At 37.8% G+C, this 26,775-nt stretch overlaps 2 protein-coding genes across 3 annotated transcripts in view; both read left to right on the top strand.

The window, feature by feature from the left end:
• Nucleotides 1-7,440, top strand: part of LOC149960270 (lipid storage droplets surface-binding protein 2-like) — a 36,812-nt gene extending 29,372 nt beyond the window's left edge. The window contains exons 2-5 of the mRNA XM_090166640.1: nucleotides 5,981-6,287; nucleotides 6,345-6,815; nucleotides 6,883-7,218; nucleotides 7,306-7,440. Coding sequence (XP_090022766.1) covers nucleotides 5,994-6,287; nucleotides 6,345-6,815; nucleotides 6,883-7,218; nucleotides 7,306-7,365 — 1,161 coding nt within the window. The 5' untranslated portion in view covers nucleotides 5,981-5,993 and the 3' untranslated portion in view covers nucleotides 7,366-7,440. The remainder of the gene's footprint in view (nucleotides 1-5,980; nucleotides 6,288-6,344; nucleotides 6,816-6,882; nucleotides 7,219-7,305) is intronic.
• Nucleotides 7,441-19,219: 11,779 nt separating this feature from the next.
• Nucleotides 19,220-26,395, top strand: LOC149960269 (uncharacterized). Of its 2 annotated transcripts, none has more exons than XM_090166639.1 (6): nucleotides 19,220-19,357; nucleotides 20,938-21,223; nucleotides 21,385-21,879; nucleotides 23,215-23,464; nucleotides 24,020-24,366; nucleotides 25,412-26,395. In XM_090166639.1, exons 2-6 carry the CDS (start codon nucleotides 20,963-20,965, stop codon nucleotides 25,601-25,603), a joined length of 1,545 nt encoding a protein of 514 aa, XP_090022765.1. In that variant the 5' UTR covers nucleotides 19,220-19,357; nucleotides 20,938-20,962; the 3' UTR covers nucleotides 25,604-26,395. The 2 variants fall into 2 exon arrangements, with proteins under 2 accessions (XP_090022765.1, XP_090022764.1); XM_090166638.1 differs by having other exon boundaries at nucleotides 23,167-23,464.
• The last annotated feature ends 380 nt before the right edge of the window (nucleotides 26,396-26,775 follow it).

Below are 26,775 nucleotides of genomic sequence, written 5' to 3'. Positions count from 1 at the left end.
TTGATTTTATTAAAACTACATAATTAATTAAAAGAAAACAAAATCTGAATTACGAAAAGACCGTTAAGAGCCGAGCGGAAACAATGTTTGAATTTGATCATGCGCGGCAGACCTAAAAACACGAATTTCCGGTTCACATTTTTTCTCCTCTCTCCTTAAACGGAGGGCGTGGCCGAATGCCTTGAGAAGCCTACGAGTAGGGAATCCATAAGCATATATAAAATAAGGAACGCTTGGTACGTTCGAGCTTTTGCATAGTCAGTAAGGAATCTATTTAATAAGGAGCGCTTGGAACCGAGACTGCCTTTCGCTTCGTTACTGAGGTGGCTCGACTATAGACAGCGTGGCCCACGTGGCAGAGATAAATCGAGGCTCAAGGATGAGCGTACTTTTTCTGTTCGTCATGAGTGGGAGCAAATCTGCCATTGGATACTTGAGGTTTAAATGGTACAGGGGGGATGAGAGAGAAAGGCGAGTTTTGTGAGTTATTTTTGCGGGGAAAAGGGTACCACGGAAATTCTCGCATGGGAAAAAGGGGAGGGAGGAATTTACTGAGGGGTTTGGAACGAGATAGAAAGGCGTGATTTGTGAGTTATTTTTGCGGGGAAAAGGGTACCACGGAAATTCTCGCATGGGAAAAAGGGGAGGGAGGAATTTACTGAGTGGTTTGGAACGAGATAGAAAGGCGAGATTTGTGAGTTATTTTTGCGGGGAAAAGGGTACCATGGAAATTATCGCATAGAAACAGGGGGGAGGGAGGAATTTCCCTGTGGGGTTTGGAATGAGAGTGAAAGACAAGTTTTTGAGCTATTTTCGCGGGGAAAAGGGTAACACGGAAATTCTCGCATGGGAAAAAGGGGGAAGGGGCCTTTTGCGGTGGGTCGACTATGGGGAAAGTGTACCACGGAAATTATCTCATGGGAAAAAGGGGGAGGGGGCCTTATTGTGGTGTTTTGACTATAATAATAATAATAATAATAATCAGCTAGGCTAATACCCAAGGCACCACCTTAGGCCTAAGTCAGCAATCGACTTTTAAAAGGGTGCCACGAAACACGCATGTGGTCAGAAATGCATTTACAGGTGCTCCAAGCGAATCAAAAAGCCTACTACACCGGTGGTCTCATCAGAATGCCATACACCAGCGTCCACAAGCCCGGACAGGTGACAAACCCAGCAAAAGGCGCAGCAATGGAACGACCAGCTCCCACTTCGCGCACAGCTGTGGGATAGAGAGCGGATGCTATAGCAACTCCAGCCGGCACCCCACCTACGGAGGTAGAGAGCCCTTTATAGAGAGCGCCTACAGGGGGACAACGGGCACACAGCAGTCCAAGTAACCCGGCACAGCTGGCACCGGAGATCCCGGTGGGACTCCAAAAGACCGGGAAACGGGACCGCCGTGCCCTCATACGGAGGCCCGCCGCCCCACAGCAGGCTACCCAATCCGCCGAGGAGGCCAGGTTGCCTGGACCCTGTCCGTTAGCCTGAGCCGAAGCCCAGTATCCAGCCCCTACCTGACCGAAGTTGGAGGTGGAGATAGGACCATTTGATCAGAGCTAACATCTCCCAGTGCGCCACCACCCTTATGGGTTAAAAGAGCCGGACCCCGACTCCCCGGTAAAGCCACCAGTTATTGCACACCCTGACCTGTTAAGGGCCGCCACGAAACACACAACTAGCTGAGGGCGCACCCTACGGGCGGGTTTCTCAGCTAGTTATATATATCCATGACAATACCGCCCTTTTTTGAAACACAACGCCATCATGATCAGCGCCACCAGGACTGACGTTATATGTTTTTCTTGTAAATATGTAAATACGAATATTGCTGTCAATATTATTAAGTTCCCTTTGAAGCTGCGCAGTCACTGCTCGCCCCCCACTTGTGTGGGTATGATTTTTATAACTGTTACCAGTAGTTCATAATAAACCCCGACGGGGGGGAAGTATTCCATTTCTCATTAAACCCATGTTATTTTCATGATACATCATTCTGCGAGAGTTCAAAAACCGCGGGCGCTTTCCATTGGTTCCCAGTGTTATGACGTTATTTGAAAACAAAAGTAGTACCGGAGAGAGTCACCGGGCGGATGTGGGCTTCAAAAATAAAATAGCGTCTTTAGGCCGAGCTGGAGGAAACAATAATAAATTGATATACTGTTTTTCCTTATAAATTAATTTGACAAGGTAATGTAAAGTATTTTTTTAGTTAAAGATTGTTTAACTAATTCAGTTAAAATGAAACGATGACAGAGATCTTTGTCATAAATGAAACTTAAGTCTGCTGTGTGGACGATAAAGTATGTAGTTTTATAGCTTCGGCTTGCTAATTGATGGAGAATAAGGATTTTAAATATTTTGTGTGATCTTAAGGTTTCTTTTCTTTTTGGGGCGACATTTAAACAATCAAGAGAGGCGCATTCTTATAACAATGTCACTAGGGCCCAGGAGCGACACTCAATATGTATTTGGTTTATTTTGTCTACGGATAGTTTTTATCCAGGTGAGGGAGGGTTTTATAATAGCTAGGTTTCTACGTTACGGTTGGACTTTGGATATTTTCTGGTGTTCTTGGGAATATCTCTGGATACTATGATGCTAGAAGTGACCTTAAACAACTTTGACCCCGCAAAGGATGAAACCAGGATTAAGGCACTTTTGGCGAGTTGACTTTGATAAAAGGTCTTCATAACACAAACACGGTCTTTAGTTGAAGATTTTGTGGATCACACACGATGTGTAAAATGCATCTTTAAGGCTGGTTTTAACTAGGGCAAATACGCCACGACGGTGATCGTCGACGCGAAAAATGTCCGTTAGGCCTAATGCAATATTTTTGCGTCTACTCTCACCGTTGTGGTGTTTTTTCCCTAGTTAGAACAGTGCCGTATTTCCGCCTAGGCCAACCTAGGCCGTGGCCTAGGGGCCCATCCTTGGAAGGGGCCCTCCAGTGACCGTAATTACTGTATTCGAAGGCATAAATCTATAATATCAATCGTAATTTACATTGGAGAAATTCCTAGGTAGAAGATTTTGTTTTAAAATTACCTAAATTTTTGCGTGGCAGTTTACGGACGCAGCCTTAAATCGCAATGTTGCATAATTATCGCATATTTAGTCGACGATTGTTAAGAGCTTTTATTTAGTAATATAACCGTAGAGCTCAGACTTCTACGCAGCGTTGCCAGACGTACCATAATTATTGTACAAAACAATAATTTTAGCCCAAAATTTTGGTCATACCATAATTTTAGGCTTGTACAATATTGTACGCTTATTTACAATAATTTTAAAGTTGTGTACCATAATTTCAATAAATGTAGTTTAAGATGGTTTTTTCCAGTCTCGTCAGTTTTTATTTGGTTACGGCTTCGGCCGTAAGCCCGGGCCTCGCCCATAGACTATGGTAACATGTTCACTTTCAAAAGAATCCTTATTTCCCACCCTGGTCTCAGTTCCCTTGTTCAGTGCGCCCATGGATATTCTATGTACCGCGCCAAATCCTATCGTTATCTGCTTATCACTTATCATTGGGTTTGGAGTTCTTTGGACAATGGAGAAAGAAACTACGAGACCTCTAGCACGGGCCGATTGTTCGAAGTGCGGCACGACAATCCGCTAGAGGCGCCAGGCGTTATACTTGGTTCGTAGGCTTTTAGCGACTCCTATTTTAAGACAGTCATTATGGAATTTTTATAAAGTTATAGTTGTTCCATTCATTAAAAGGTGGCGACACTCTACTAGGCACAAAGGTGTATTGGGCCGCTGTTCGCGCGCCTGCTTTCCTTCTCCATGATAGTAGTTGCTTCCTCCATGTTTGGACAAGTCTAGTAATCTTAGGTTAGTTGTTGAGAATCACGTTGAAAGCAGTTTAGGTATACATGGGTAACATTATACCAATTATTATTTTCTAAAAAGAATGGCGACTTCTAATAACGGTTTTCATTTTGGAATTGGTATTGAAACTCTTTCTTAAAACAAATTAATATTTACAGTTGAATTATTGTCTGAAGAATCTTATTCTGTAGAGATATTTTATTCTAAGACTCGCATTCCTATTTTAAAAATTTAAATTTGTAATTTTTAAATATGTGCAATAAATTTTGCAATACTTATACTTCAGTGTTATAGTGTAAAATAAGTATAACGTAGATAGTTCAAATTTCAATATTTGCACTATTTTATTTTTGAATTTCGCGCGGCTAACGCTAAAATTGGCCGTGTGAGAATTGCAATAATTTATCCCAAGAATCAATAATTTTTAAGCAAGAATACAATAATTTCGTTTTTCAAGTCTGGCAACGCTGCTTCTACGCTGAATCAGGGAAATTCAGGTACAGCCTAATTGCAGGGATAAGAGTAAATGCAGCGCGTGAAAAGGGGGCCCAGACTCCTAATCTGCCTATGGGCCCAGGATCTCTAAGTCCGGCCCTGAGTGAGAACAAGACTTTAGGGCTAATTATTTGTGCACTTTTCATCTTGGGGAAAAATCGCGGACTAGGTTTTTTCTGGATACTTGTCCTAGAGTGTCTTTGAATGGCCCTCTTTTTGCTTTTCCAAGATTTATCTCGCTTCTCCTCTGTGACACAGTAGCTATGTCAAATTTCTTCAGATAGACATTGAAACGGAATTGATGATCTACTGCCTAATTTTTCGTCAGTCATTTGGTTTGGTTCTCCTTCTATTTGGAGAGGGCGAAAATGTTGGTTGCGGGAAGCGTATGCTTGGCTGAATTAATTACTTGTGGTTTAGGTCTGAAATGGCGTTTAACTTTAACCAAGTTTCTGATTCGCTGGGGATGATATCCTCTCTGTTCTTTATCAGACTTGATAATCCTTCTTCTCTCTTTCATCTTTGGTGACTAGTGGAAAATGTTTTCTGGGAACGGACTTTTTCTTAAGCTGGTTTAAATGTACTCGTTTATATGTTTTAATTACCAACTCTACATGTGATGTTTTGTTTAATTCTTAATATTTTATATCGTTGTAATATTTTAAAACGGTTTGTATATTAACTACATATTAACTCTTCAAATGTGAAGCAGATAAATAGTTCTCTCACATATTAAGAAAACTAACTTCTTAAGTCGCAAGGCTTCAACATCAAAGGAAAGACGTAATCACATTCATTGTGGTCTATTGTTTTTTTTTTTAAATTCCGCTAATATCTGGTGGTGAATACTTACCTAAAGAAGCCATTTTTAAAGAATTTCGTTTTTCCAATTTGGTTTCAATTATTTCGATTCAGTAATTTTATAAAAATATTTTCTGATGTTTTTTTATATTTTTAATTGATTAAAAATTATTTTTACAAAGCCGTAACCTCGGAATATAATCATCCCGAAGACACTAACATCCTCGACACTCACATCCTCGACACTCATACAAAAATAGTAAAACAAAATACTGGTAATAAAATAAAAACAAGATTAAATTATTATACGAAAGATAAAAATCACAGCTGATAAATCGGGGGTGGGTGAAAACACGCTAGATATAACCTTTTAGTTTTGCCTAAATAAAAAAGTCCTTTTCAATATAGGCCACGCAAATGTCTATTTTAGGTGGCAGCTTTTGCAACTCAACGTGATATAGTTATCTCTATACGCGTCAAAAGGTTTTTATACCTTAATTTCGCACTTTTTTACACATAATACTCAGGAAATGATGTCTTGATCCAAGGACTCGACTTCTGATTGGTTGAAGCCGAAAATTACGATAATCAAATACGTATAAAATCATTTGTCTCGGGTATTCGGAATCACAGTGCGATTTGACTAACAATCCGATAATCGTTCCAGACTATTACGTAAGAATTTATTAATATATTTCTGTATGAGGGTTCATGTAAGGTATTTTGTGAAACTGTCAGGTACAAAGTAGTTAAAGTTCAGATAATGTGGCAAATACGAATTCTTACGTGTCATGTATTGTAAGAAAAGTTTTACTAATGACTTGTCTTCCTTTTACCAGAATAGTGACGCAAATATAATGGCCGAAGTTGAAGCAGTGAAAAATCAATTCCTAGTCAGGCTGTCTAGCCTGCCAGTTGTGCATTCCGCCTTAGATTATGCCACCCATACTTACGGAAGAGTTAAAAAAGTTAATCCCGTCATTAACTTTACTCTCTCAACTGCCGAGAAGTCTGTGCTCTTTGCTAATGAAAAAGCCCAACCTATTGTAAGAAAATTTGGACGTCAAATCTCTCTCGCTGATGCTGTGGCATTAAAAGGTCTTGAGAAGTTGGAGGAGAAAGTTCCTCTAATCACGAAACCAACTGACATGGTAAAGTAATTCATATGTTTCAATAATCACAGTTCTAATTGGCCTCTCAAATTTAAGGTTCTACAAGATACCCAGAATTTGTGCACCAATACGATGCGAACCGGTGTCGACAAATACTACAATTACAAGTCTTACGGTGTTGACAAGGTAAATACTGTAAAACAGTATGGAGTCGATACTGCCGCTGGTCTCTTGCAAACTCGATATGGGAAATTAATGGTGTATTCAGTCAACGGAGCTCTCTCCCTCACTGAGGATTGCGTTGACCGTATCTTGCCACCCTTGGACGAAGGTGATGTGGATGATGCTAAGAAGAATCAAGTTCTGGAGAGAGTCACTGGCTTGACCAACAGAATTACACGTCGTGTTTACAGGCATGCCCAACAGAAAGCCCAAAACATAAAACAAGTTACAACAGACGCCATCGGGCATTATGGGTCAAATGAGGTCATAACTAATGCTTATACAAACGCTACTTGGTTATGGGAGGAATTGAATAAGGAAGCTGAAACATCTAATGATAATCCGGTTTTACTGATTACTAATTATTAATAGATAATCTGAAGTGTTGCTAATGTATTATATTTATTACAAGATCTTAAACCACCGAATCATGAACTCTGCCAGATTTGCCACAAAACAACTCATATCAGCCTTTATCACTGCGAAGACTACGATACTCGTCATTCCATCTCGAGTTCATGACAGCATCAACGCCGCTCACAGTTTCTCAGCCACCATACCATCTCACCTCAATAATGGGTTATCAGCACTATACGACTTCTCCGTCAGCGCAGTCACGTATGTTACTGGCATTAACCCTCAAGAAATGACCACAGACGCTGTGCAACTAAAGGACAGGTTTAACTTTGAGAAACGCGTCACTTCTCTGGTCCACATAATCGCCCAATACAGAGCTGTCCAATGGCTTGTAAGTTAAATTTGGGTTCATTTCACACACTTCACCTGTGTGCTGTGTGGTGATTTGATGCATGACGAATTGTATTCTTACTACTAGGTTCACCAGGTTTACTCACGTTCTTCTCGCGATCAAGCGGCGACTGAACAACCAGAATAGATCTTCGCTTCTTTAACTTAAACAGTTCGTTTTTTCAATTGATTTTCTTTTAACTTGCATGTTTGTGAAAAAAAATTACAACGTTTATTGTATTGAAGGTTTGAATAAATTCTTCCAACTTAATGCCTGAAATTTAGTTAATTTCCCTAAACTTACTAAACTATAATTTGTGAAAATCTGCGTCAGGGTTTGTTTCTAAGATAAACTCCTTTAACGATTCTTTGCCATTACTTCGTTATTACGGCGCGTGTTACTGAACAATATTTCGTGGTTTTTCGGGCTCTGCGCTACGGTTATAAAATCATTATCAAAGTCATAAAGAACGTATATATGTATAAGAACGTTGAATGATCAAATTGGTGCGTGGTGCCATGATGCAATCGTTACAGAATAGCCATAAACAGCGTGCGGTGCGCGGTAAAAGTTAAAACAGTTTCTAGTACAAGCGCGCGCTGCACGCGGATTTGAGGGCGGAGTTATTCTGAAACCGATTAAATAATGGCTCAAGCGATGCCTTTTGTTCAACGTTCCTATACATATATACGTTCTTGGTGTCATCTACACATATAGCCCTAGTTCATATAAATTCAATCCTTCAATTTCAACGGTTCCCAAGATTTATTTGAGGTGGGCGATATGTCTAAGAAACCTCAATGGAAATGCTCTTTCAACTTAAGAACCTTTTTAAAGCTTTTCACCATATTTCCATAATAAAACCACCAAATTGATGAATATTAATGGCACTATAAGAGTTAACTAATCAGATTGTTATAAATTTTGCCATAATCCTTGTCAGCTCATGAACTTTAAAAATAACCAATTATGTCACTTAAATAGAGGTTTGTTATAGAAACCTCTCTTTACGGTTCTTATGGAATCATTGGAATGAATCAAGTTTACGAGCTGCGATTTTATGGCTTCCTCTTCTTCAAACCCAATTCCATTGGTCCTTCTTCAGCCAACTGAAAATAAGTAACACCCGATATAGGAAAAAGCATGGAAAAGTGACCAGCAACTTTATTAAGCGTTGGACAACAAGTCAGCCCAGCCGTAATATTATTTCAACATCGAGAGGACATGGTAAGATCCATATCGTAAAAAAACACATGATATTACAAATCTAATTTTCTCGTTGCCAATATTCTTATTGAACTATCATTTATATTAGTCCCTTAAGTGGTTGCTGATAAATAATAGCTACAAACGGCGATCATGATGAAGAAATATTTGCATACCCCATTAATCGAACCCAAATTAACGGATTCCCAAGGGACTAATTTGTTTCGCGATCGAGAGACATTTTCATACCCTATTACTCGACGTATCATTCATATTTGTGGCCTTAGCAGTTGTTGAAAAACCGCGGGTCCAAAGCTAGGAACCTCGAGCTTCCAACGTTTATCGTAATCGAGTGTTTTATTTTTATACCATGTTAAACTACGTATCTATTATATTAGTGGACTCAGCGGTTGCCGAGAAATTGGGGGCCCAAAAGTGTATCTAGATCGAAAAACATTTTCATAGCCTATCAATCGAGGTATCGCTCTTTAACATCACTACTCCCGAATCTGAAAAAAGGTACACTCAATGATATTCAAAGTTCAACAAGAAAGAGTTTGTCATCCCAAAGATATTATCCATAACCTTGTGCTACGGACGGCTCTCGTCATCAGTCGTTTCCCCTGACATATTGGTGACATCATGAAAAGTATATAATTATAAATCTTACGATGGCTGGCACTGCATGGGGGAGATAATAATTAAAGTGACAGTTAAATTTGTGAGTTTATTTATTCGTAATTTTACAAACCAGTAATTTTTAATCCTTCCATTGTTTCTCTGCTAAGCATCATGGTTTTCTTTTGTTCAGCAGTGAATGATCCTGGACGGTTAGCAATTTCCTCCTCCCAGTCGGTCAGTTACTTAATGAAGTCTTCCTCCAACCACTAAAATTTAAAAAATTAATGAATTTGATTTTTGAACTTGCTTAAGTAGTTCAACTCTGGACATTCTTCGAAAAGACTTTCGAGTTTGTTTACTTTCTTTGTTATTTCGTTTAGAAATACCGCATGAAACTTTATTACGATTGATTCGCCGAGTTATTGTGGCTTTTAACTATTTGCAGTTTTTGCAGATGTTGTTATCAGATAAATAGGCACATGAATTTGAATGTAGAGTATTATCATACCATAAAACATAATCTTCTTTTAAGCCTAATTCCATCTGCTCTTTGAACTTCGTTGAATCCAATCCTTTACAAATTACAAATTTATCAAAACACCCCAGGCTACATGTGATGTTACTCAGTTTTATATTACTTGAGTCTGAAAATATATTCAGAAAAGCCACAAAAGCTGGATGATTATTTGGAAGACTGTGATTAAACACTTTTATCGCAATGTTTTATTTAGTTAAAATTATTAATAAGTAGTTTTTTTTATCTTATCGCCTCGTCGGAACAATTTGATCACCCGCCATATTTAAAAACATCGACAGTAAATTTAAAATAAAAGAGATATCGGCCAATCAATTGCTGGTTCTATAGTGACGTAATGTATAAACATGGAGGAAGAAGGTGAGGAGGGGAAATTACGGCTTCCACTTAACTCCCTATCCCTGAAGTCGTCTCCCACAGGTAGGAGGAGGTAGGGGAGTCAAAAGGGGGAATCCTGGGAAAAAATTATCACGTGTCAAATTCGAGCTGAGGTAGCTATTTTCTTTACGCCAGAACTTTTTACCAGGATGCGTCCCCTATTCTTTTCATCCCCCAATCCACCCAGTTGTGGGAGTATGGCATCAAAAGCCCGTTCGAGTTTCGAAAACCATTTCCCCTCCTCACCTTCTTTCTCCATGGTATAAAGTAATTTATTATTATTAAGAACTCAAGCTAGATGTCACACTTTACCGCCGGTAGTCGCTCTTTGTGTCCTGATTGGTTGATATTGTTCGATCGTCTGCCACGGCTGTTTGGTTATTTCTCACTTACGCGGCAGCATTCTAGGTAACTATGATATTTCTATGGATAGAATAGAATAGAATTTATTGAACTGAGTTACATAAAAAGCGCAAGCGCTTATTGGGTCAGCATCGTTTACAAAAACAAAACAAAGGAGAGACAAAAAAAACGAAAAACAGGAACGGATTAGGTCCAATCTATTTTTAAAAGCACCAACTGAAGAACGCAATTTTACAGCAGATGGGAGAGAGTTCCAAGAATTTACCACATGATGGGTGAAGAAAGTTCGTTTGGACTTGGATTAACAATAGTAGTGGCTATCTGGATATATCACTTGGAAGAAACCTGACAAGCAAATGATTTTTGCGACAGCAGCGCCGCTTCGGCGAAGTTAACGGAGAATTTCCGAAACTCCCGTAACACGTAGCCTTCTAGAAGGCAGAAACCGTAACAAACACTTCGGAAATGCACGGAACGCTAGAGTTTTATATCCAGGTAGCCACTACTATTGTTAATCCAAGGTTTGGAGGACGTGTCAAATCTGGTTTTAAATATTTTTGGAGCAATTCTACCGCTCCAAACCACTTGAAATAATTTATCTGTGGGCAGATCATATAGCCCATGCACGAGTTTAAAAGTCTCAACTAAATCAATCCACAAACGTCTGATTGCTAGCGATTGCATTCCGAACCTCTTCAAGGGTTCTTCGTACGAGCACTGGCGAAGGCGAGGAACCATCTTGGTAGCTTTACGTTGCATACGCTCAAGACACTCTATGTCCTTAATCAAATGCGGACTCCATATACTAGAACAGTATTCTAGGTGCGTGCGCACATACGTGTTGTATATAATCTTGACAGATTTCTCATCGAGACGAGAAAAAGATCCGTGGGGACAGGGGTGGGCACACCCGTTTCGAAAGTATTCCGACCACCCCTTGGGAGATTGGTGGTCATCCTCACACGGCCATCCACAACCTCTGCTTCCCAGACGCTTGGGATTCCATGAGTACGCAACTACTCCCGGCAGCCTACGTCGAATTCCACGCTTGTTCTTTTTTGTATGTTGTTTTTAGCCATCAGTAGATGTCACGAAATAAGTTTTGATAATTTCGAATTGTTATTTCAGATGGCGCTTTTTACTGAATTTACCTCACAACTGCTAGTTCTTGCTTGCATGTTTATTGTTAGGCTTAGATTATTCCGCGGGGGGGTCTATTTTATTTCATATGTATATGAATTAGACCTTCCTAACTTTATTGATGTTGACAGTTTGAAAGCCAAAAATACGACAAACTCACTTATTTAAATAATAAAGTAACAATAAAAAAGTATTTAGATGAAAATATATCACCAAACTAAGAAGGTTATAAATAAATGGTTTATTTACCTTTCGAAACGTAGATCTTTAAAGGGGCTCCAAAGTTCGGTGGCAAAATGTGTGTAAAGTCAGTAAAGTGCGAAATTTACGGTTAACTCTGCCCGCCTCTGCCAAGGCCGAGTGAGGGGTTGGGGGGGGGAAGGAAAAACATGCTCAATTTTCTTTTTTCGCCACCGAACTTTGGAGCCCTTTTAAATTGACAGCTTGCTCTAATAAATAGTTACATTAGTGTGACACTTCCTAGTTGTGATATTCTAGATCTATATTCATAAAATAAACTATAATCGAATATTCAAATTTTACCGCCACTATAGTCTTTCTGATACAGGCCCGCCATCTATCGATAAGAAACGAGATAACGGGGTTATGTAATGTAGCGCGGGAGAACAGCGAGCGATATTAATGTAGCTCTTGTAAATAAATGTTTCTTTTATGTTAAGAGTTATATTGAATCAACCTACAGACCTATAAATACCACATTTGGCGACGGAGCTGCTTCTGACCTGTCATGGGAATCATCATCACCAGAAAATTGTGCACACCGCACAAATATCCCTCTGTCTGTTACCGAGGCTTAGGAAACTCCAGTAAGCGACATGGCTTTGTCTATACCAGCCATTATACCTTTTGAGCTTCAAACGGACGCCGCTAATCTAAATGCTGCCTGGAAGAAATGGACAACCCGATTTGACAACTATCTCCTGGCTTCAGGTATTCGAGATGATTCTCGAAAAAAAGCTCTTCTATTGCATTGTGTAGGAGATTCTATTCAGTACATTTTTTATGCGTTACCTGGAAATGACACCGCGAATACCTATGATACAGCCAAAGCGTTACTAACCAACCACTTTGCACCGAAGCAGAATATCGACTTTGAAGTATTCAAATTCAGAGAGGCTCGACAGAGAGACGACGAATCTGTCAACGAATATCATGTTCGCTTGCGATCACTGGCCAGTTTCTGCGCTTTCACCGATTTGGATACAGAATTGAAACGCCATATTGTTCAGACCTGTATATCTAAAAAACTTCGACGTTTTGCTTTTGAAAATACTGGTCTAGATCTAAATCAACTACTTTGCAAAGGGCGTTTGATGGAGATGTCCGAGTCGCAAGCTGTCACCATCGAAAAAACCAGTAACATACAACTTCAAATCAGGCTGTTACCCATTTTGTACGTCATCAACCAAATCAAGCCAACCAGTCAGGCAAACAGCCCTCAAATCAGTCTCGTCCCATCACAAACACCAATACCAAATTCTTGCAAGGCACTTCCTGTGGCCTATGCGGAGGACAATACCCTCACACTAAATATCCGTGCCCAGCAAAGGGGAAAACTTGTCAGAACTGCGGAAAATTAGGTCATTTTCGCAGAGTTTGCCTTTCACCGGCGACACCTCGAACCTTTAAGCGTAACCAGTCCTTAGCGAAAAATAATAAACCGTCTACTCGCAAACAACAACTAAAAGTTAACGCACTGGCAGCCACCGATACCACAGATAATGGAAACGAAGATTCCGAGTTTCTGTTTTCGCTGTTTCATCACACTGATCAAGTCTCCTTACCATTACTTGATGTCACAGTAGGGGATAATCCACTAACTCTCCTCATGGATACAGGTGCCAGTGTAAACCTCCTGAATAAGCGATAATCCACCAGTTCTCATTCCATCTTCACTGAAGATATACTCATATGGATCTACAAACCCGATTAAACTACTTGGACAATTTGGAGCGACCATCAAAACCAACAAACATCGATCGTTTGGACTTTTCTATGTCACAAATGAAGAAGGTTCAGCATCACCATCAATACTCGGATATCCAAGCTTACGTGACTTGCACCTTATCACCTCGCCAGATCGGTTCAAACATACCGTCAATATCGTCGTGTCACAGGACATCGCTTCAAAATATCCAAACCTATTTAGAGGTATAGGACAGGTTAAAAATGTCAAGATCACACTTGCTATCGACAAATCTGTAGCCCCGGTAGCACAACCACATAGAAGGATACCCTTTCATCTACGAGAAGCGCTCAATGAGGAATTAGATCAATTACTTAAAAATGACATTATTGAACCGGTTACTGGACAAAGTTCATGGGTGTCACCTGTTGTACTGGTTGTTAAAGGTATCAGCTGGTGTATCTGTACATCCATCGAAAATCAAGTCGTTGCAACACCTTGAACAACCCTCAACACCATATGAGGTGCGTAGCCTCTTGGGTTTAGCAACGTATTGTTCTCGCTTTGTTCCCAATTTCTCTGACGTTACTCTTCCATTACGAGTATTGACGAAAAAAGATACACCTTGGACCTGGACCGCGGCTCATGACAAATCTTTGCAAACGCTACGACAGCACCTAGCAAATGCCACAATCTTATCTTATTTCGATCACTCCCTCCCAACGACCGTTTATGTGCATGCCAGTCCAACCGGACTCGGGGCTATCCTTACTCAAACCGACCACAATTCCAAGCTATCGATTATCAGCTTTGCTAGTAAGGCACTCACAGACGTGGAGACCCGCTATTCGCAAACCGAGAGGGAGGCATTGGCCGTGGTCTGGAGCGGTGAGCATTTTCACTTGTACATATATGGATCTCTATTCACAGTCGTCACAGATCATCTGCCTCTTCTTACCTTGTTGGGAAATCCAAAGGCGAAAACGTCAGCGAGGATAGAAAGATGGAATCTTCGGCTCGCACCTTATGATTTACATCTAGTATACAAACCCGGGAAGTTCAACCCGGCAGATTACCTCTCCCGCAACCCGGTGAGCCTGCTGGACTCAACACGCTGTCTCTCTACAGCAACCGAACAACATATCAATCTGCTCGTCCATCACGCCATACCAAAGGCAGTTACTTACGACGAAATCAAACAGGCATCAGATGCTGATACATTCGTTCAAGACATTATTCGACGTTTACAGACCAACAACTGGAAGGCACCTCCTTCCGACCCTAATCTAGACGCGATCAAGAGATTCGAGAACATCAGAGCAGAACTGACCGTTGCGAATGGAATAATATTAAAACAACACCGGATATATATTCCTGAAACTCTTCAACAACAAGTCATTGCCATTGCTCATGAAGGGCATCTTGGTTTGGAAAAAACGAAACGACTAATGCGAACCAAAGTACGGTTCCCTAAAATAACCTACTCGTTGAAAACGCCGTAAGAGCATGTGTGCCATGTCTTGCAGCAACTCCTTCATTCGTGAAAGAACCTCTCAGAATGACCACGTTACCTAATCAACCCTGGTCACACATCGCGATTGACCATCTTGGGTGGTTCAAACAGGGCAAGTACCTATTAGTCCTTATGAATGAACGTACTCGTTTTCCTCTCGCCGAAATCCTTTCATCTACATCATATGAGCCCAATGTCAAAATATTGGGTCGAATCTTCTCCATCTTCGGCGTGCCCGATGTCGTGAAGATGGACAACGGTCCACCATTTAATTCGTCTCAGTTTACCGATTATATAACAACCCAAGGAGCTCATCACCGCAAAATAACACCTTTTTGGCCGCAAGCTAACGGCTGCGCAGAAAGGTTCATGGCTTCTCTTAATAAAACCATCCGCGCCGCCGAAGTCGCAGGAACGGACTGGAAAGACGAACTTCAACGTTTCCTGTCCAGTTATAGAAATACACCTCACAGCACGACCGGCTTACCACCATCTACGCTAATGTTTTCCAGATCCCTGAAAACAAAATTACCATCTATACCAGTAACCTTGGACACTACCAACACCAAAGTAGAGCAGACGCGGACCATGCGTCAAAAATGAAGATGAAAACGTTCCACGACCGCAAGAAAAGCGCACAAACCAATCACTTCGCTAAAGGCGATCTTGTGCTCGTGAAAGCTAATCGAACACACAAAATGGCGCCTTTCTTCGATCCCGAGCCGTATACAGTAACCGCGACCAAAGGACCAATGATCACAGCCGAAAGAATTCGATTACGCGAAACTCTTCATTTTATAAGGCCCTGACGCCGTCTTCTACTACAATCTTTTTCAGTGAACAGAACGAACTAATGGACCCCGGTGACGGTCAACAGTTACTCAGAACATCTCAGACTCGAAGATTTCAAACTTCGACATCTCAGACTCCAAGATTTCAAACTTCTACATCTCAGACTCCAAGATCTCAACCTTCAACGTCTCAGACTCCAAGATCTCAAACTTCAACACCTCCGACTCCAACATCTCAGACTTCAAGATCTCATTCATTTCCTCAACCATATAATCAACCTCCAGAATCACCCCAGCCTCAAAGGCGTTATGCTTTACGATCTAACATAATAGTTCCTAAAAGACTCATTACTGAAATGTGATTTAATTAATGTGTTAACATAAGCAGTACACTTTTCCCTAAAGAGAAGGGAGATGTGATATTCTAGATCTATATTCATAAAATAAACTATAATCGAATATTTAAATTTTACCACCTCTATTGTCTATCTGATACAGGGCCGCCATCTATCGATAAGAAACGAAATAATGGGGTTATGTAATGTAGCGCGGGAGAACAGCGAGCGATGTTAATGTAGCTCTTGTAAATAAATGTTTCTTTTATGTTAAGAGTTATATTGAATCAACCTACAGACCTATAAATACCACACTATTCTTCACATGCAAAAGTTTTACTGAGAGCTATTCACAAGACCGACTGCATTACGGGCTTCGTCGCAGTTTTCCGTCCACTTGCTCCCTTGTCACAGATAGCCTTTGACAGCGCCTAGCTAGGGGGAGATTTTGCTCTTGCGATGACGTCACTTCGTTACTACCTCTCAGTAAAATATTCCCCAAAGTAACAAACTTATGGAACGGTATTATAAACTTATGATAGTTACTTGTTGTGTAATGCGTGCTACACTCGTTGAACTCTGGTGCTAGGGGAAAATGAAAAATACATCGATTAATAAATAACGCGTTTCCTTAATTATTTGTATGGGTGCCTACATTATATATAAAGAAGGCCTGAAAAAATGAACTTCCAAGGTATGACAGAGATGGCGATACTTTCGTCATTCGCCAAACAAAAGCATGGTCAAAGATACAGCTTCTAGTCGGGCGTTCTAGTTATTTCTAGGAGGATGGAAATTATGGGGTTTACTGGCAACGTTAAACCATTGAACTTAATACAATATAGACATCTAGCGGAAATTGTTTGAACTTAAGAAAATATTTTCCTCTGCTAGTTGTTGGTACCATAGAAATCTCATAGGTAACTAGAATGCTGCCGTGTAACTGGCAAATGGCCCAAACGCCGTGGCAGACGAATCCAGATCTCAGCCAATCAGAGCTCAAAGAGCGGTTCTGCCAAGAATTTAATGTCACCGGAGAGAATGACGTCACCTATCTCCCGCTATAGTAACGGAACCAAGGAGGATTATTATCCTCATTGGCTGAAGGTTCAAGGGGAACTGGCGTCAAGCTCGGCCGTAGGCGGCAGCATTCTAGTTACCTATGAGATTTCTATGGTTGGTACGCCACGTGTTTTTATAGTTTTTACAATTAAACAAGGAAAAGCGTCCAATTTAATTTTCCTAGAACACAAATATACTTTTTTTTTCAAAAGTAAAATAAAGAGAAATAATGGTAAATATATATTTTGCTACTAAAACCAAAAATTCAGCTTAATCCACTATTTAAAATCAGTTTCCACTACTAATCCAAATAAAAGCCCGTTGCTACTTCTTATTTCGAACGTCTAGCAGGCGAAATTATATGTACACGCATATATCTTAATCTAGTAACACTGCCTGCCGTAAGATGGCGCTACAGGCTTAGGTTAAAGTGTTAGCTTGAGCTACGATAGCGTAGGTGCGACGGGGAGCCCGTATTGGGGAAATACATTTTTCCATTCCAGGATACGGGTCATTCTTATTCCTAGGTCATTTCTCAGATTTCTATGTGTGTAACAGAAATACAGATTACAGAACAGACTTGTAAATAGCGTATATTTTTAAGAGAGTCCACTAAACCCGGACCCCTCCGCCGATCTATTTTTTCGATGAGTCCAGGACTCTTCCCTATTTCTTCGCCCCCCCTCGTTTAAATTTATATATTCTTTAATCTCTCTTTATTCCTCCATATTATATTCGAAAATAAATGGCACCTACATGTAACCAAGCAAAGCCCATAAAATTTTTATGGTAATTATAAAAGAGACAGTCAGTAATCGAACTACAGCATCAAAGTTTAGATATTTTCATATGTAATCGTGATCGGGTAAATTAAGATGCTCGTAAATATTATCACAATTAATTTAACCATTAAAGTCTTCATTCCAAATCCATAGAGCTTAATTTTCTTTCTACCTTTATTCATTTTAATGAAGCAAAATTTTGGTCTTCAATGGCCCTGTTACAATTACTGTGCCTAATAGAATACAGAGCAAGACCAAGAATGTATTGAAGTTACTAAGAATATTGGACTACAGGGTTCTGATTCCCATCCTCGCAGCGTTTGGAGCTTAAATTCGTCTGCTTTCCCATTCAAGTTTGCTATATGGTATAACCTTGAATGCCCCTTAAATGCAGACGAACTTTCTCCACAAAAGCTGTGAGGATGGTACCAGGGGTTAATGCTATGCTCAAATATTCTTAGTAACTTCAATACATTCTTGGCAAGACTATTAATTATGGACTAATAATATCCATACTTCGTTAGTCTTAGCGGATCCAAGGAGGATTATTATCCTCCTTGGCGGAACCACTCTACGGCCTCTCATTGGCTGAAGGTTCAAGGCGAACTGGCGTCAAGCTCGGCCGTAGGCGGCAGCATTCTAGTTACCTATGAGATTTCTATGGTAAAAACCAAAGATAATTTAAACTCGTACCCTAGATTCGAAATCACTCTCTCGCGCGTTGCCGATAGCGTTTACCCACTTCCCGCTGGAACTCAGAAAAAATTCGCTCCATGGCTTGCAACTTACCGCAACCGATGGAACCCGATTTTTCTGAGGTCACGTGCCGGAAAATAGTAAACGCTTCGTAACAAAACCGTCAATGGGAAAGCTTTCAGAATTCGAATCTAGGGTACGAGTTTAAATTATCTTTGTAAAAACCGAGTAACTTTTATTGAAGCGTCCATTGCAATATAGTTTCCACCACTAGAGACAGATGCCGCCACGGTAGAACGATAAAGTTGATAACGTCTCCTTATGGAACGAAATGGTCCCGCGCCAGCCAGATTAAGTTGTACCTCTATTTATTCCCAACTCAATAGCTGAAATAGTGGCGGTCAGTATACACTATACAAATGCCTCAAAGAGAAAAATAATCCAACTTTTTATTTAATTCTCGAAATTTTCCCTCTTTTTACACAGCTAACGATATAATTTGAGGGAGTCCCGTGGACTCTTTACCTCCTTCTAAAGACATTTTTTTAGGAGTCCCGTGATTTTTTTCAGGGGTTTTTGCCGCGTGGACTGCCGCTATTTACAAGTCTGTTACAGAGTGTCCTTATAATGCCTGGCAGCACTGAGTCTATGTGGTGCTTATTTCCAGCGCTACAATAATATTTTGTTTAGGTTTTGTAAAATAGAAAATGTGTGTAGAAAACCCGGGTTGATTAACTTAAAGTAAAATTTTCATTGGGCCATTTTAATGTGATTTTACTTTGAACTATAGGTAAATTACGTCTTAGTTAATATTTTCTGTTTTTGTAATAATATTTATGTATACTGTATTTATATTTTATATATTCTGTATTATATTACACAATCATGTCGAAATTACGCGTTTTTTAATGTTGGTGTTATGGCCTTCGGAGGCTTCGAAGATAAGCAAATTTTAAATTTCATTTATCTTTGAGTTACATATTTATTTAAGATATTAGCTTTAACCAGAAGTCTATAATATTGTTCTCAGTAAAACTTTTGCATGTGAAGAATAGGAACCGAACTGTCACACTTATGTAATAATATAATACACTTGTGCTTTACACAACCAATACATTTCTTAAGCTACTAAGTTAGTGGGGTAAAAATTTGTCAGACATTAATCTTGCCTCAGTATTAGGCAGAATTTGTTAAAATGCATTTGGATTTCAAAAGCCCCTTGTTAAAACCCTATTCAACGTTAGAAAAAACTGTTAAGAAATTGTACAGAAAAAGTGGATTCCAAATACCCATATTTACTGCTCTTCCACTCTTGAGGGCAGTATTCCAAAGGAGCTTGCCAAGAAGCTCTTCTTCAGAGGAACATTAATATTGTCATTTATGTAAGAGGGCCTTAACTGAGCGCCAATTAACATACCGGTGTTAATAAAACCTTGGCACCCCATCAAAGTCGCATACATTTCTTTCTCTACTTGGACAATCTCTATACGATACTGAACACCCCTGAGAAAATAAATTTAACTATATCATTGGACTCCTTGTAACTTAAGTGTCTTAGTGTGCCTCAAACACCTTACTTAGTCCCAATAATCCAGTTTTTGGAGTTATTAATCTTTCTCCTGTCATAATAGTTGATAATCAATCTATTATTTATTGCTTTCAGGGTTGGAAAAAAAAACAGGTTTTTTAATAAAAACCCCAAAAACCATTATTTTTGGTTTAAATCAGGTTTTTTTTAACAATGCTGTATTTTACTTTTAATCTATTTTTAACTTTTGTTTAACCGTGCGTACATATTACCAATCAACTAAAAATTAGTATGAGTAATAAAAAATTATCTTAGATTAAATCCTGCACAATCTCTTCGAAAAAAATTGTTTTATTTTCTTTGTTTTAGATTTAGTTTCATTTTTGATTTTGTATAAATTCAGGGTGACCAGGAAAATGTCTTGAATATTTTATAGAAAAAATAGGAAATTTTCAAGTGAATTAAAGAGAAATATAGGAAAAACCATAAGCAAAAATAAGGATTTTTATCGAAAAACAGTAGATAAAATTAAGTGAAATATAGGATGAAGAAGGGTACACAATGATGGAATGTTTTCGGGTTATATACTACATGATAAAACGTAAGGGTATTGAAAATATAGGAAATGTGGTCGCCTTGTAAATGTTTTAGAAGTTTAATCATTTTGGTAAGAAAATGTACACACATTTTGGAAATTTTTTTGTTAATAAAAAAACTGATGTTTTTTTTAAACCATGGTTTAAACCAGCATGGATTAAACCACGCAACCCTGATTGCTTTATTTTCTTAATAAAAAATCTAAAATTCAAACATTTTGGTATTTTTCTCTTTACTGCATGTAGAAACCTGCCTGATAAATGATACAAAATGGCACAAACTATGCAACTAGTCAGACCAAAAGAAACTTCGCAGCTTACTTGGAATTCAACATTTCCAGAAAGTCTTAAAACAGATGTAGAATCGACACTCTTCATGAAGAAACTTCTTGCTGTGTCAATTTCAAATATTTTATATTTAAGAGGAATTTTCAATGAAGACTCTTTCGGAGATCAATCTGTTGATGGTCTTGAAATTAAAATCTTATCAAAAGATTGTGAATATGAAGGAGCCAAAAATGTGATAAACTGGGTAAGTTTTTTTCTTCACATAATTTATCTCATAGAGCTAAGATGTAACTATTCCTAGATCTCGATAATGGTTTTTGGTATGAATCAATATTTTCCGAACACAAATTTTAATAATTATTTAGTGCAGTAGTAAGAAATGTCTTCTGTTTTGCTATTTTCCAGATAAGAGGATGCTACGATGCACTTGAAAAGAAATATTTGAAACAAGCCATGATTGGTGTTTATAATGACAAGTCAAATCCCGAAGATGTTATCGAGACATACACTTTCTGTTTCTCCTATAAAGAACAAATGGCTTCTGTTACATTACAGGATAAAACAACCCCTACCACAACAATAACTGACGACAACACTAAAAATGCCACTATCGTTTTACTAAGATCAATTGCTAAAATAATAAAGAGCTTTCAGCCTTTGCCAAAAACATCGTACCTCACCATGAAGCTTTTGTACTATGACAATACCCCTCCAGATTATGAGCCGCTTGGGTTCAAAAGCTGCCTGTACAATCCATTTAATTTTGGTGATGATGATCTGAAATTGGATTTGGGAACTGTTGGAACTAAGTATCACAACGTGAAGGTTAAAGTTAAAACTTCCGCTTTTCCTGGTACTGATTCTAATAACAATTCGCAAAACTCCAGGAGCAAGTTGCAGGTGTGTGTAAATCATTTGTTTTACCTTGTAACCATCCAGCGTTTTTCTTAATTTTTATTTGGGGTGGTTAACCACAAGTCCATAACGCAAATTATTGTTGAAAAAAAGCTAGGAGCAACAAACACAGCACCCCACACAAGGAGAACGCAACCCACCAAAAGTAGTGCATTTTCTTGTGTACAGTTTTCATGGGTTAGACGCTTTAGCGCCTGCTGCTGTCGGAAGGGGAAATTCGGAAATTGTCTTCCCTTTTTCATTAAACACTTAAGCGTAAAGGCTCGTCCAATGAAATTTGTACACAACACTGTGTTAGTGTGTGTAAAGGCTAGCTGCGTTCTCCTTGTGTTTGTTGCTCTTAAAAAAAGGGCCAGTCAGCTTTGATTTAACTAACTTTCCCTCAGGAAAATGCCTCCAGTTTGTGTATCAGTCTGAACAACTTTACTTTATTTAGTACTATAGTTGATTAAGGAAATGATAATGATTATGAAATATTTCCTAGAGACAATAAAACACTTAAGCGTAAAGGCTCGTCTAATGAAATTTGTACACAACACTGTGTTAGTGTGTGTAAAGGCTAGCTGCGTTCTCCTTGTGTTTGTTGCTCTTAAAAAAAAGGGCCAGTCAGCTTTGATTTAACTAACTTTCCCTCAGGAAAATGTCTCCAGTTTTTGTATCAGTCTCAACAACTTTACTTTATTTAGTACTATAGTTGATTAAGGAAATGATAATGATTATGAAATATTTCCTAGAGACAATAGTTTCAAATTGGATTGACCTTTCTTCACTACTGGTGAAAAAAATGTGTCAGGGAAATTAAAAATAGGCCTAAAAATTCAGGGAAAAGTCAGGGAATTCATTTTATCTTGACACTTTTTGAAGGTAAAATTACTGAATATCTATGATAAATTCTATGATTATTATTTATTTCTTTGAAAGTTTGGCAATTTTTTTAATTGAAATAGAAGTCCATTTAAATTTATTAACTTATATATTAAAATATATTAAATAAAAATTTCGGCCTTAAAAAGATAGGGAAAATCTCTTAAAATGGTCAGGGAATTTGAATCTAAAAATTTTGTGACAACCCTGACTAAGTTTCTATCATTAATTTATGTATTAATACTGCGCCAAATGTTGAGAAATATAGTTTAGCCCATGGTGTTGATAATCCAAGGTGAACTAAAATTAATAGTAGGCTATAGCATGGGTAGCCTACCCCTGCTACCATCACTGAAAGGTTGTACGATTTCATGTCACCAAATGTTGTCATAAATCACTTTTTTTTAGAGTAAGCCAACCAAGAAAATTTCTGAACGCTCATTTTCTCCATCCAAGAATCCAAATACAGATGCAACTGGAAAAGAAAACCAACCAACAGAGAAAACTCAAAGCCTGCCCATAATGGATGATGATCTTGATGATGATGATCAAGATGTTAATTGCCCTTGTGGAGATAAATCCAATGATGGTTTGATGCTTTCCTGTGACTTATGCACAAAATGGCAACACGGGGTGTGTTTTGGAGTTTTTGAAGAAAATGATGCACCTTCGGACCACATATGTGATACGTGTGATGATCAAAACAGTAAGTTATCATTTTCATAGTATAAAAATACTGTATAATGACTAAGGGTGAATATCAACTCACCAAAGCATGTCTGATTTTATTTATTTAATTTTTTTGGATACTTTAGACAATACTGAACATTTTGTGTCAAAATTATTTTGGCAAAATGAAAATTCGCAGATAAATGAATTTTTTGAAAATTGGACATTGCTTTACTTTTATTGCATATTTAAGCCCATAGCATATCCTACTTCACACCTTCAACGATGAAGCGGGCTGAATTTTGGCAAAAAGTAACGTTAAAAAACATTAATTAATATCTCAGTGAATTCTCATTTCCGCAAAATAATTTTGACACAAAAATGTTCAGTATCGTCTAAAGTATAAAAAAAACACAATGGGTCAAGCATTGGTGTGTTGATATTTTGCCATGACTAATTTTCATAATGTCAAGCAACAAAGTGGTACTATAATTCGCCGTTTTTTTTGTCGTCTAAAAATTTTAAGCCTATTTGTATATTTGCCTTTTTTTAGCCGTTTTGTACGGCACCCCACTTTTTTATTCCATTTCAGAAAATCTGTGTGGTGATAAAATCATGGTGAAGCTTACGCCAAAGAAACGATCAGAGTTGGCAATTATGCGTAGATCTTTAAATCACTGCGAAATGTCAACAAAAGTGAATGTCACTGTGAATGAGCTAGTAAAAAAGCTTGATGTTGCAAAGCATATTGCCCAAAATGTTTTGCAGAAGTTGGAGAAAGAAAACTATGTCGGAAATGGAAAAGGACGCTATAAAGGGAAAAAATTGATTATAAAAAAGACTATTATGGAAGATGGTTACCAGAACTACTTTAAAGTAGATGAAAACTCTCCTATTTTTGGAACTTCTTCAATTTTTGATGATCCACCACCAAATAAGGTATTTTCAAAATATTTCAAGTTTTCATTTTATCATACTTTTTTTGGGTTCTTTTTATTAAAACTTATATCTTGTTTCATGGCATACACATTATAAATCCTTGTCTGTATGCTGCATCATTGAAATATACACGTTTAAAAAATTGAATCACATAGACCTATGGCAAAAAGTATATGTAAAAGAAGTTGGTATAGAGTTTTAAAAGAATTAAAAGACAAATTGGTAGAATAGGCCGTAAATCTAATGAAACTGAAATCGCAGTACTTTGTCAAGATATGCCTTCAAGGCGATACAAGATTTTAATGAAGACTAACATTTTAAATTTAAATTTCAAAGCACAGGCGGCAGATGGCATATTGAACGAGATCCAAAAAAAGGGAACTAGAAATAAAACAGAAAAGTTAAAAGGGGGAATACATTACACAATGAAAATATTAATAAACCCTAACGAAACGAAAAACTATCATTTAGTCCAGCTGGAAATAAAGTCATCAAAAACTTTCAAAATTGCAGAGCTCCCAGCGATACTAAAATTCCTAAAGTTCTGAAAATGGTCTCATAAATCCAACTTATAAATTCTTAAAACTCACTCTCTAATACCAGTATTAAAGGGACTTTCAAGGAAGAGCTGGGGGGGGGGGGGATATTTCAAAGCATTTCATTTTAAATCACTCCGTAATATCGAACAATAATTATCAATAACTAGGTTTATATAAACCAATGAACAGTACACCTATATTTGGTTTACGGTTGGAATATAATAATTATCATAGCTGCACTGATAGTAAAATGAAAAAATAACTAATATTGGAATATATATATATACTTATTGGTAACTCGCAGGGTCGTAGGAACATTTTTTATTAAGGGGGTAAAGTTTGAATTTGGTGCCTCACTTAATAGTAATAAAAATAATATATTTAAATTAGATTTTACTTCATCAATTCTAATATCAGTTGCCTGTTATTGGAATATTTCACGGTTTAACACAATTATCACCTATTCCAGGTTTTCATAACTTGTAATTTCCACCAACTCTTTATAGACCAAATCCAGCAGCTCAAACAGTTCTACTGCTATTAATGCTGAAATGGAAAGCATTACAAGTCATACAGAATCTCTCTCATTTGATGCTCCAACAGTTGGAAAGAAAAGGAAGGCGAATGATAGTATTACAGATGACAGACCTGGTATTAGCCAAAGTAGTATTTCTAGGAAGAAAATCTCAAGCACTTAGAAGTGCCAATTACTCTCAAGTGCATTTAACAACTTCACTGAAATATTTTTATACAGTGAGTGTATATATATATTTAAGATAGTATATTGGTACCACTACCAGACGTATCATTCCATTTTATAAAGTTTTATAACACTTGTAATCGAAAAATACATTAGTCATATTATAAAGTTTACGTGTTTGTTAATTGTTAAGCAGCAAATCTAATACACTGTGATATTTTCATTATGAAAATTTATAGTTCAGAAGTTCCTGACTAACTTAAATGACATTTTGTTTAATCTAGTCTCAAAATTTAGACTGCTCAAAACAATTCAAAATTTCTTAGTACCTGTGAAAAAAGTAATCAGTTAATATGCCATTATAGTTTTGAGCATTCAATGTTAGTACAAACTACTTCATAGAACCAAATAGCATTAAATGTGGTTGTTGAGAAGTTTTAGTTTCACATTTATCTCCATATCACGAGACTGTGTGGAAAATTTTGTGATAAGAACTCTAGAACGTTCTTGGCCACCTGTTAGTGTTTCATTGTTCTGCTCAATGCTGCTTTAAACAAGACATATAATACCTGTATGGTGCCTTAATATTCTCAATTAAATTATTTGCAAAAATTTTGTTTTTAATGTTAAGAGTTTATGCCATAGCTTAAGTAAATGCATGGCCATGTGTTTATTATGATTGTTTAAATGTTAGTAATACATTTTTCACTCTTGTACAAAATATTTCATTCCTGGTATAAGTTACTGTTTCAAAACACTTAAATGCAATAAACTATTTTACTTCAATATCTTTTTATGGTCTAAATCTTTATAAAAGCAATAGTTAAATTTAGATGATATCTAAACCTTGCACTCTTGATATTTGGAATTCCCTCGTTGGGTACCATACTCGTCAATTGGGACCAACCTAACTCAATGAAGTACATTAAATTTGAAACATACTTTTTAAAGTATTTCGTTAAAATATTGGACATGTTTTATTTGGTAAAAACCTAGCTCCAAGCTTAATTGGAAATACCAAACTTTGTTTGGGGTTGTTACCCTAATTCAGGACACAAGTAATCCTATATAGTTTAACTAGTAAACTTATATACTTATAGTTAAAACATTTGAATCTGTAAAATAGCTATTTTACAGATTCAAATGTTTTACTGGGAGCTATTCATTCAC

Source organism: Leiobunum rupestre, chromosome 2, assembly GCF_980474605.1.
Source record: "Leiobunum rupestre chromosome 2, qqLeiRupe1.1.hap1, whole genome shotgun sequence".
Classification (NCBI taxonomy): domain Eukaryota; kingdom Metazoa; phylum Arthropoda; class Arachnida; order Opiliones; family Sclerosomatidae; genus Leiobunum; species Leiobunum rupestre.
Note: the sequence above shows the minus strand (reverse complement) of the source record. Positions and strands in the feature narration are given on the sequence as shown.

Excerpts from the sequence above, each read along its gene's own strand:
- LOC149960269 (XM_090166638.1), top strand. The coding sequence starts at position 20,963 with ATGGCACAAACTATGCAACTAGTCAGACCAAAAGAAACTTCGCAGCTT. Across the intron at positions 23,465-24,019 it reads TACGTGTGATGATCAAAACA|AAAATCTGTGTGGTGATAAA; the intron begins GTAAGTTATCAT and ends ATTCCATTTCAG. Across the intron at positions 24,367-25,411 it reads ATGATCCACCACCAAATAAG|ACCAAATCCAGCAGCTCAAA; the intron begins GTATTTTCAAAA and ends AACTCTTTATAG.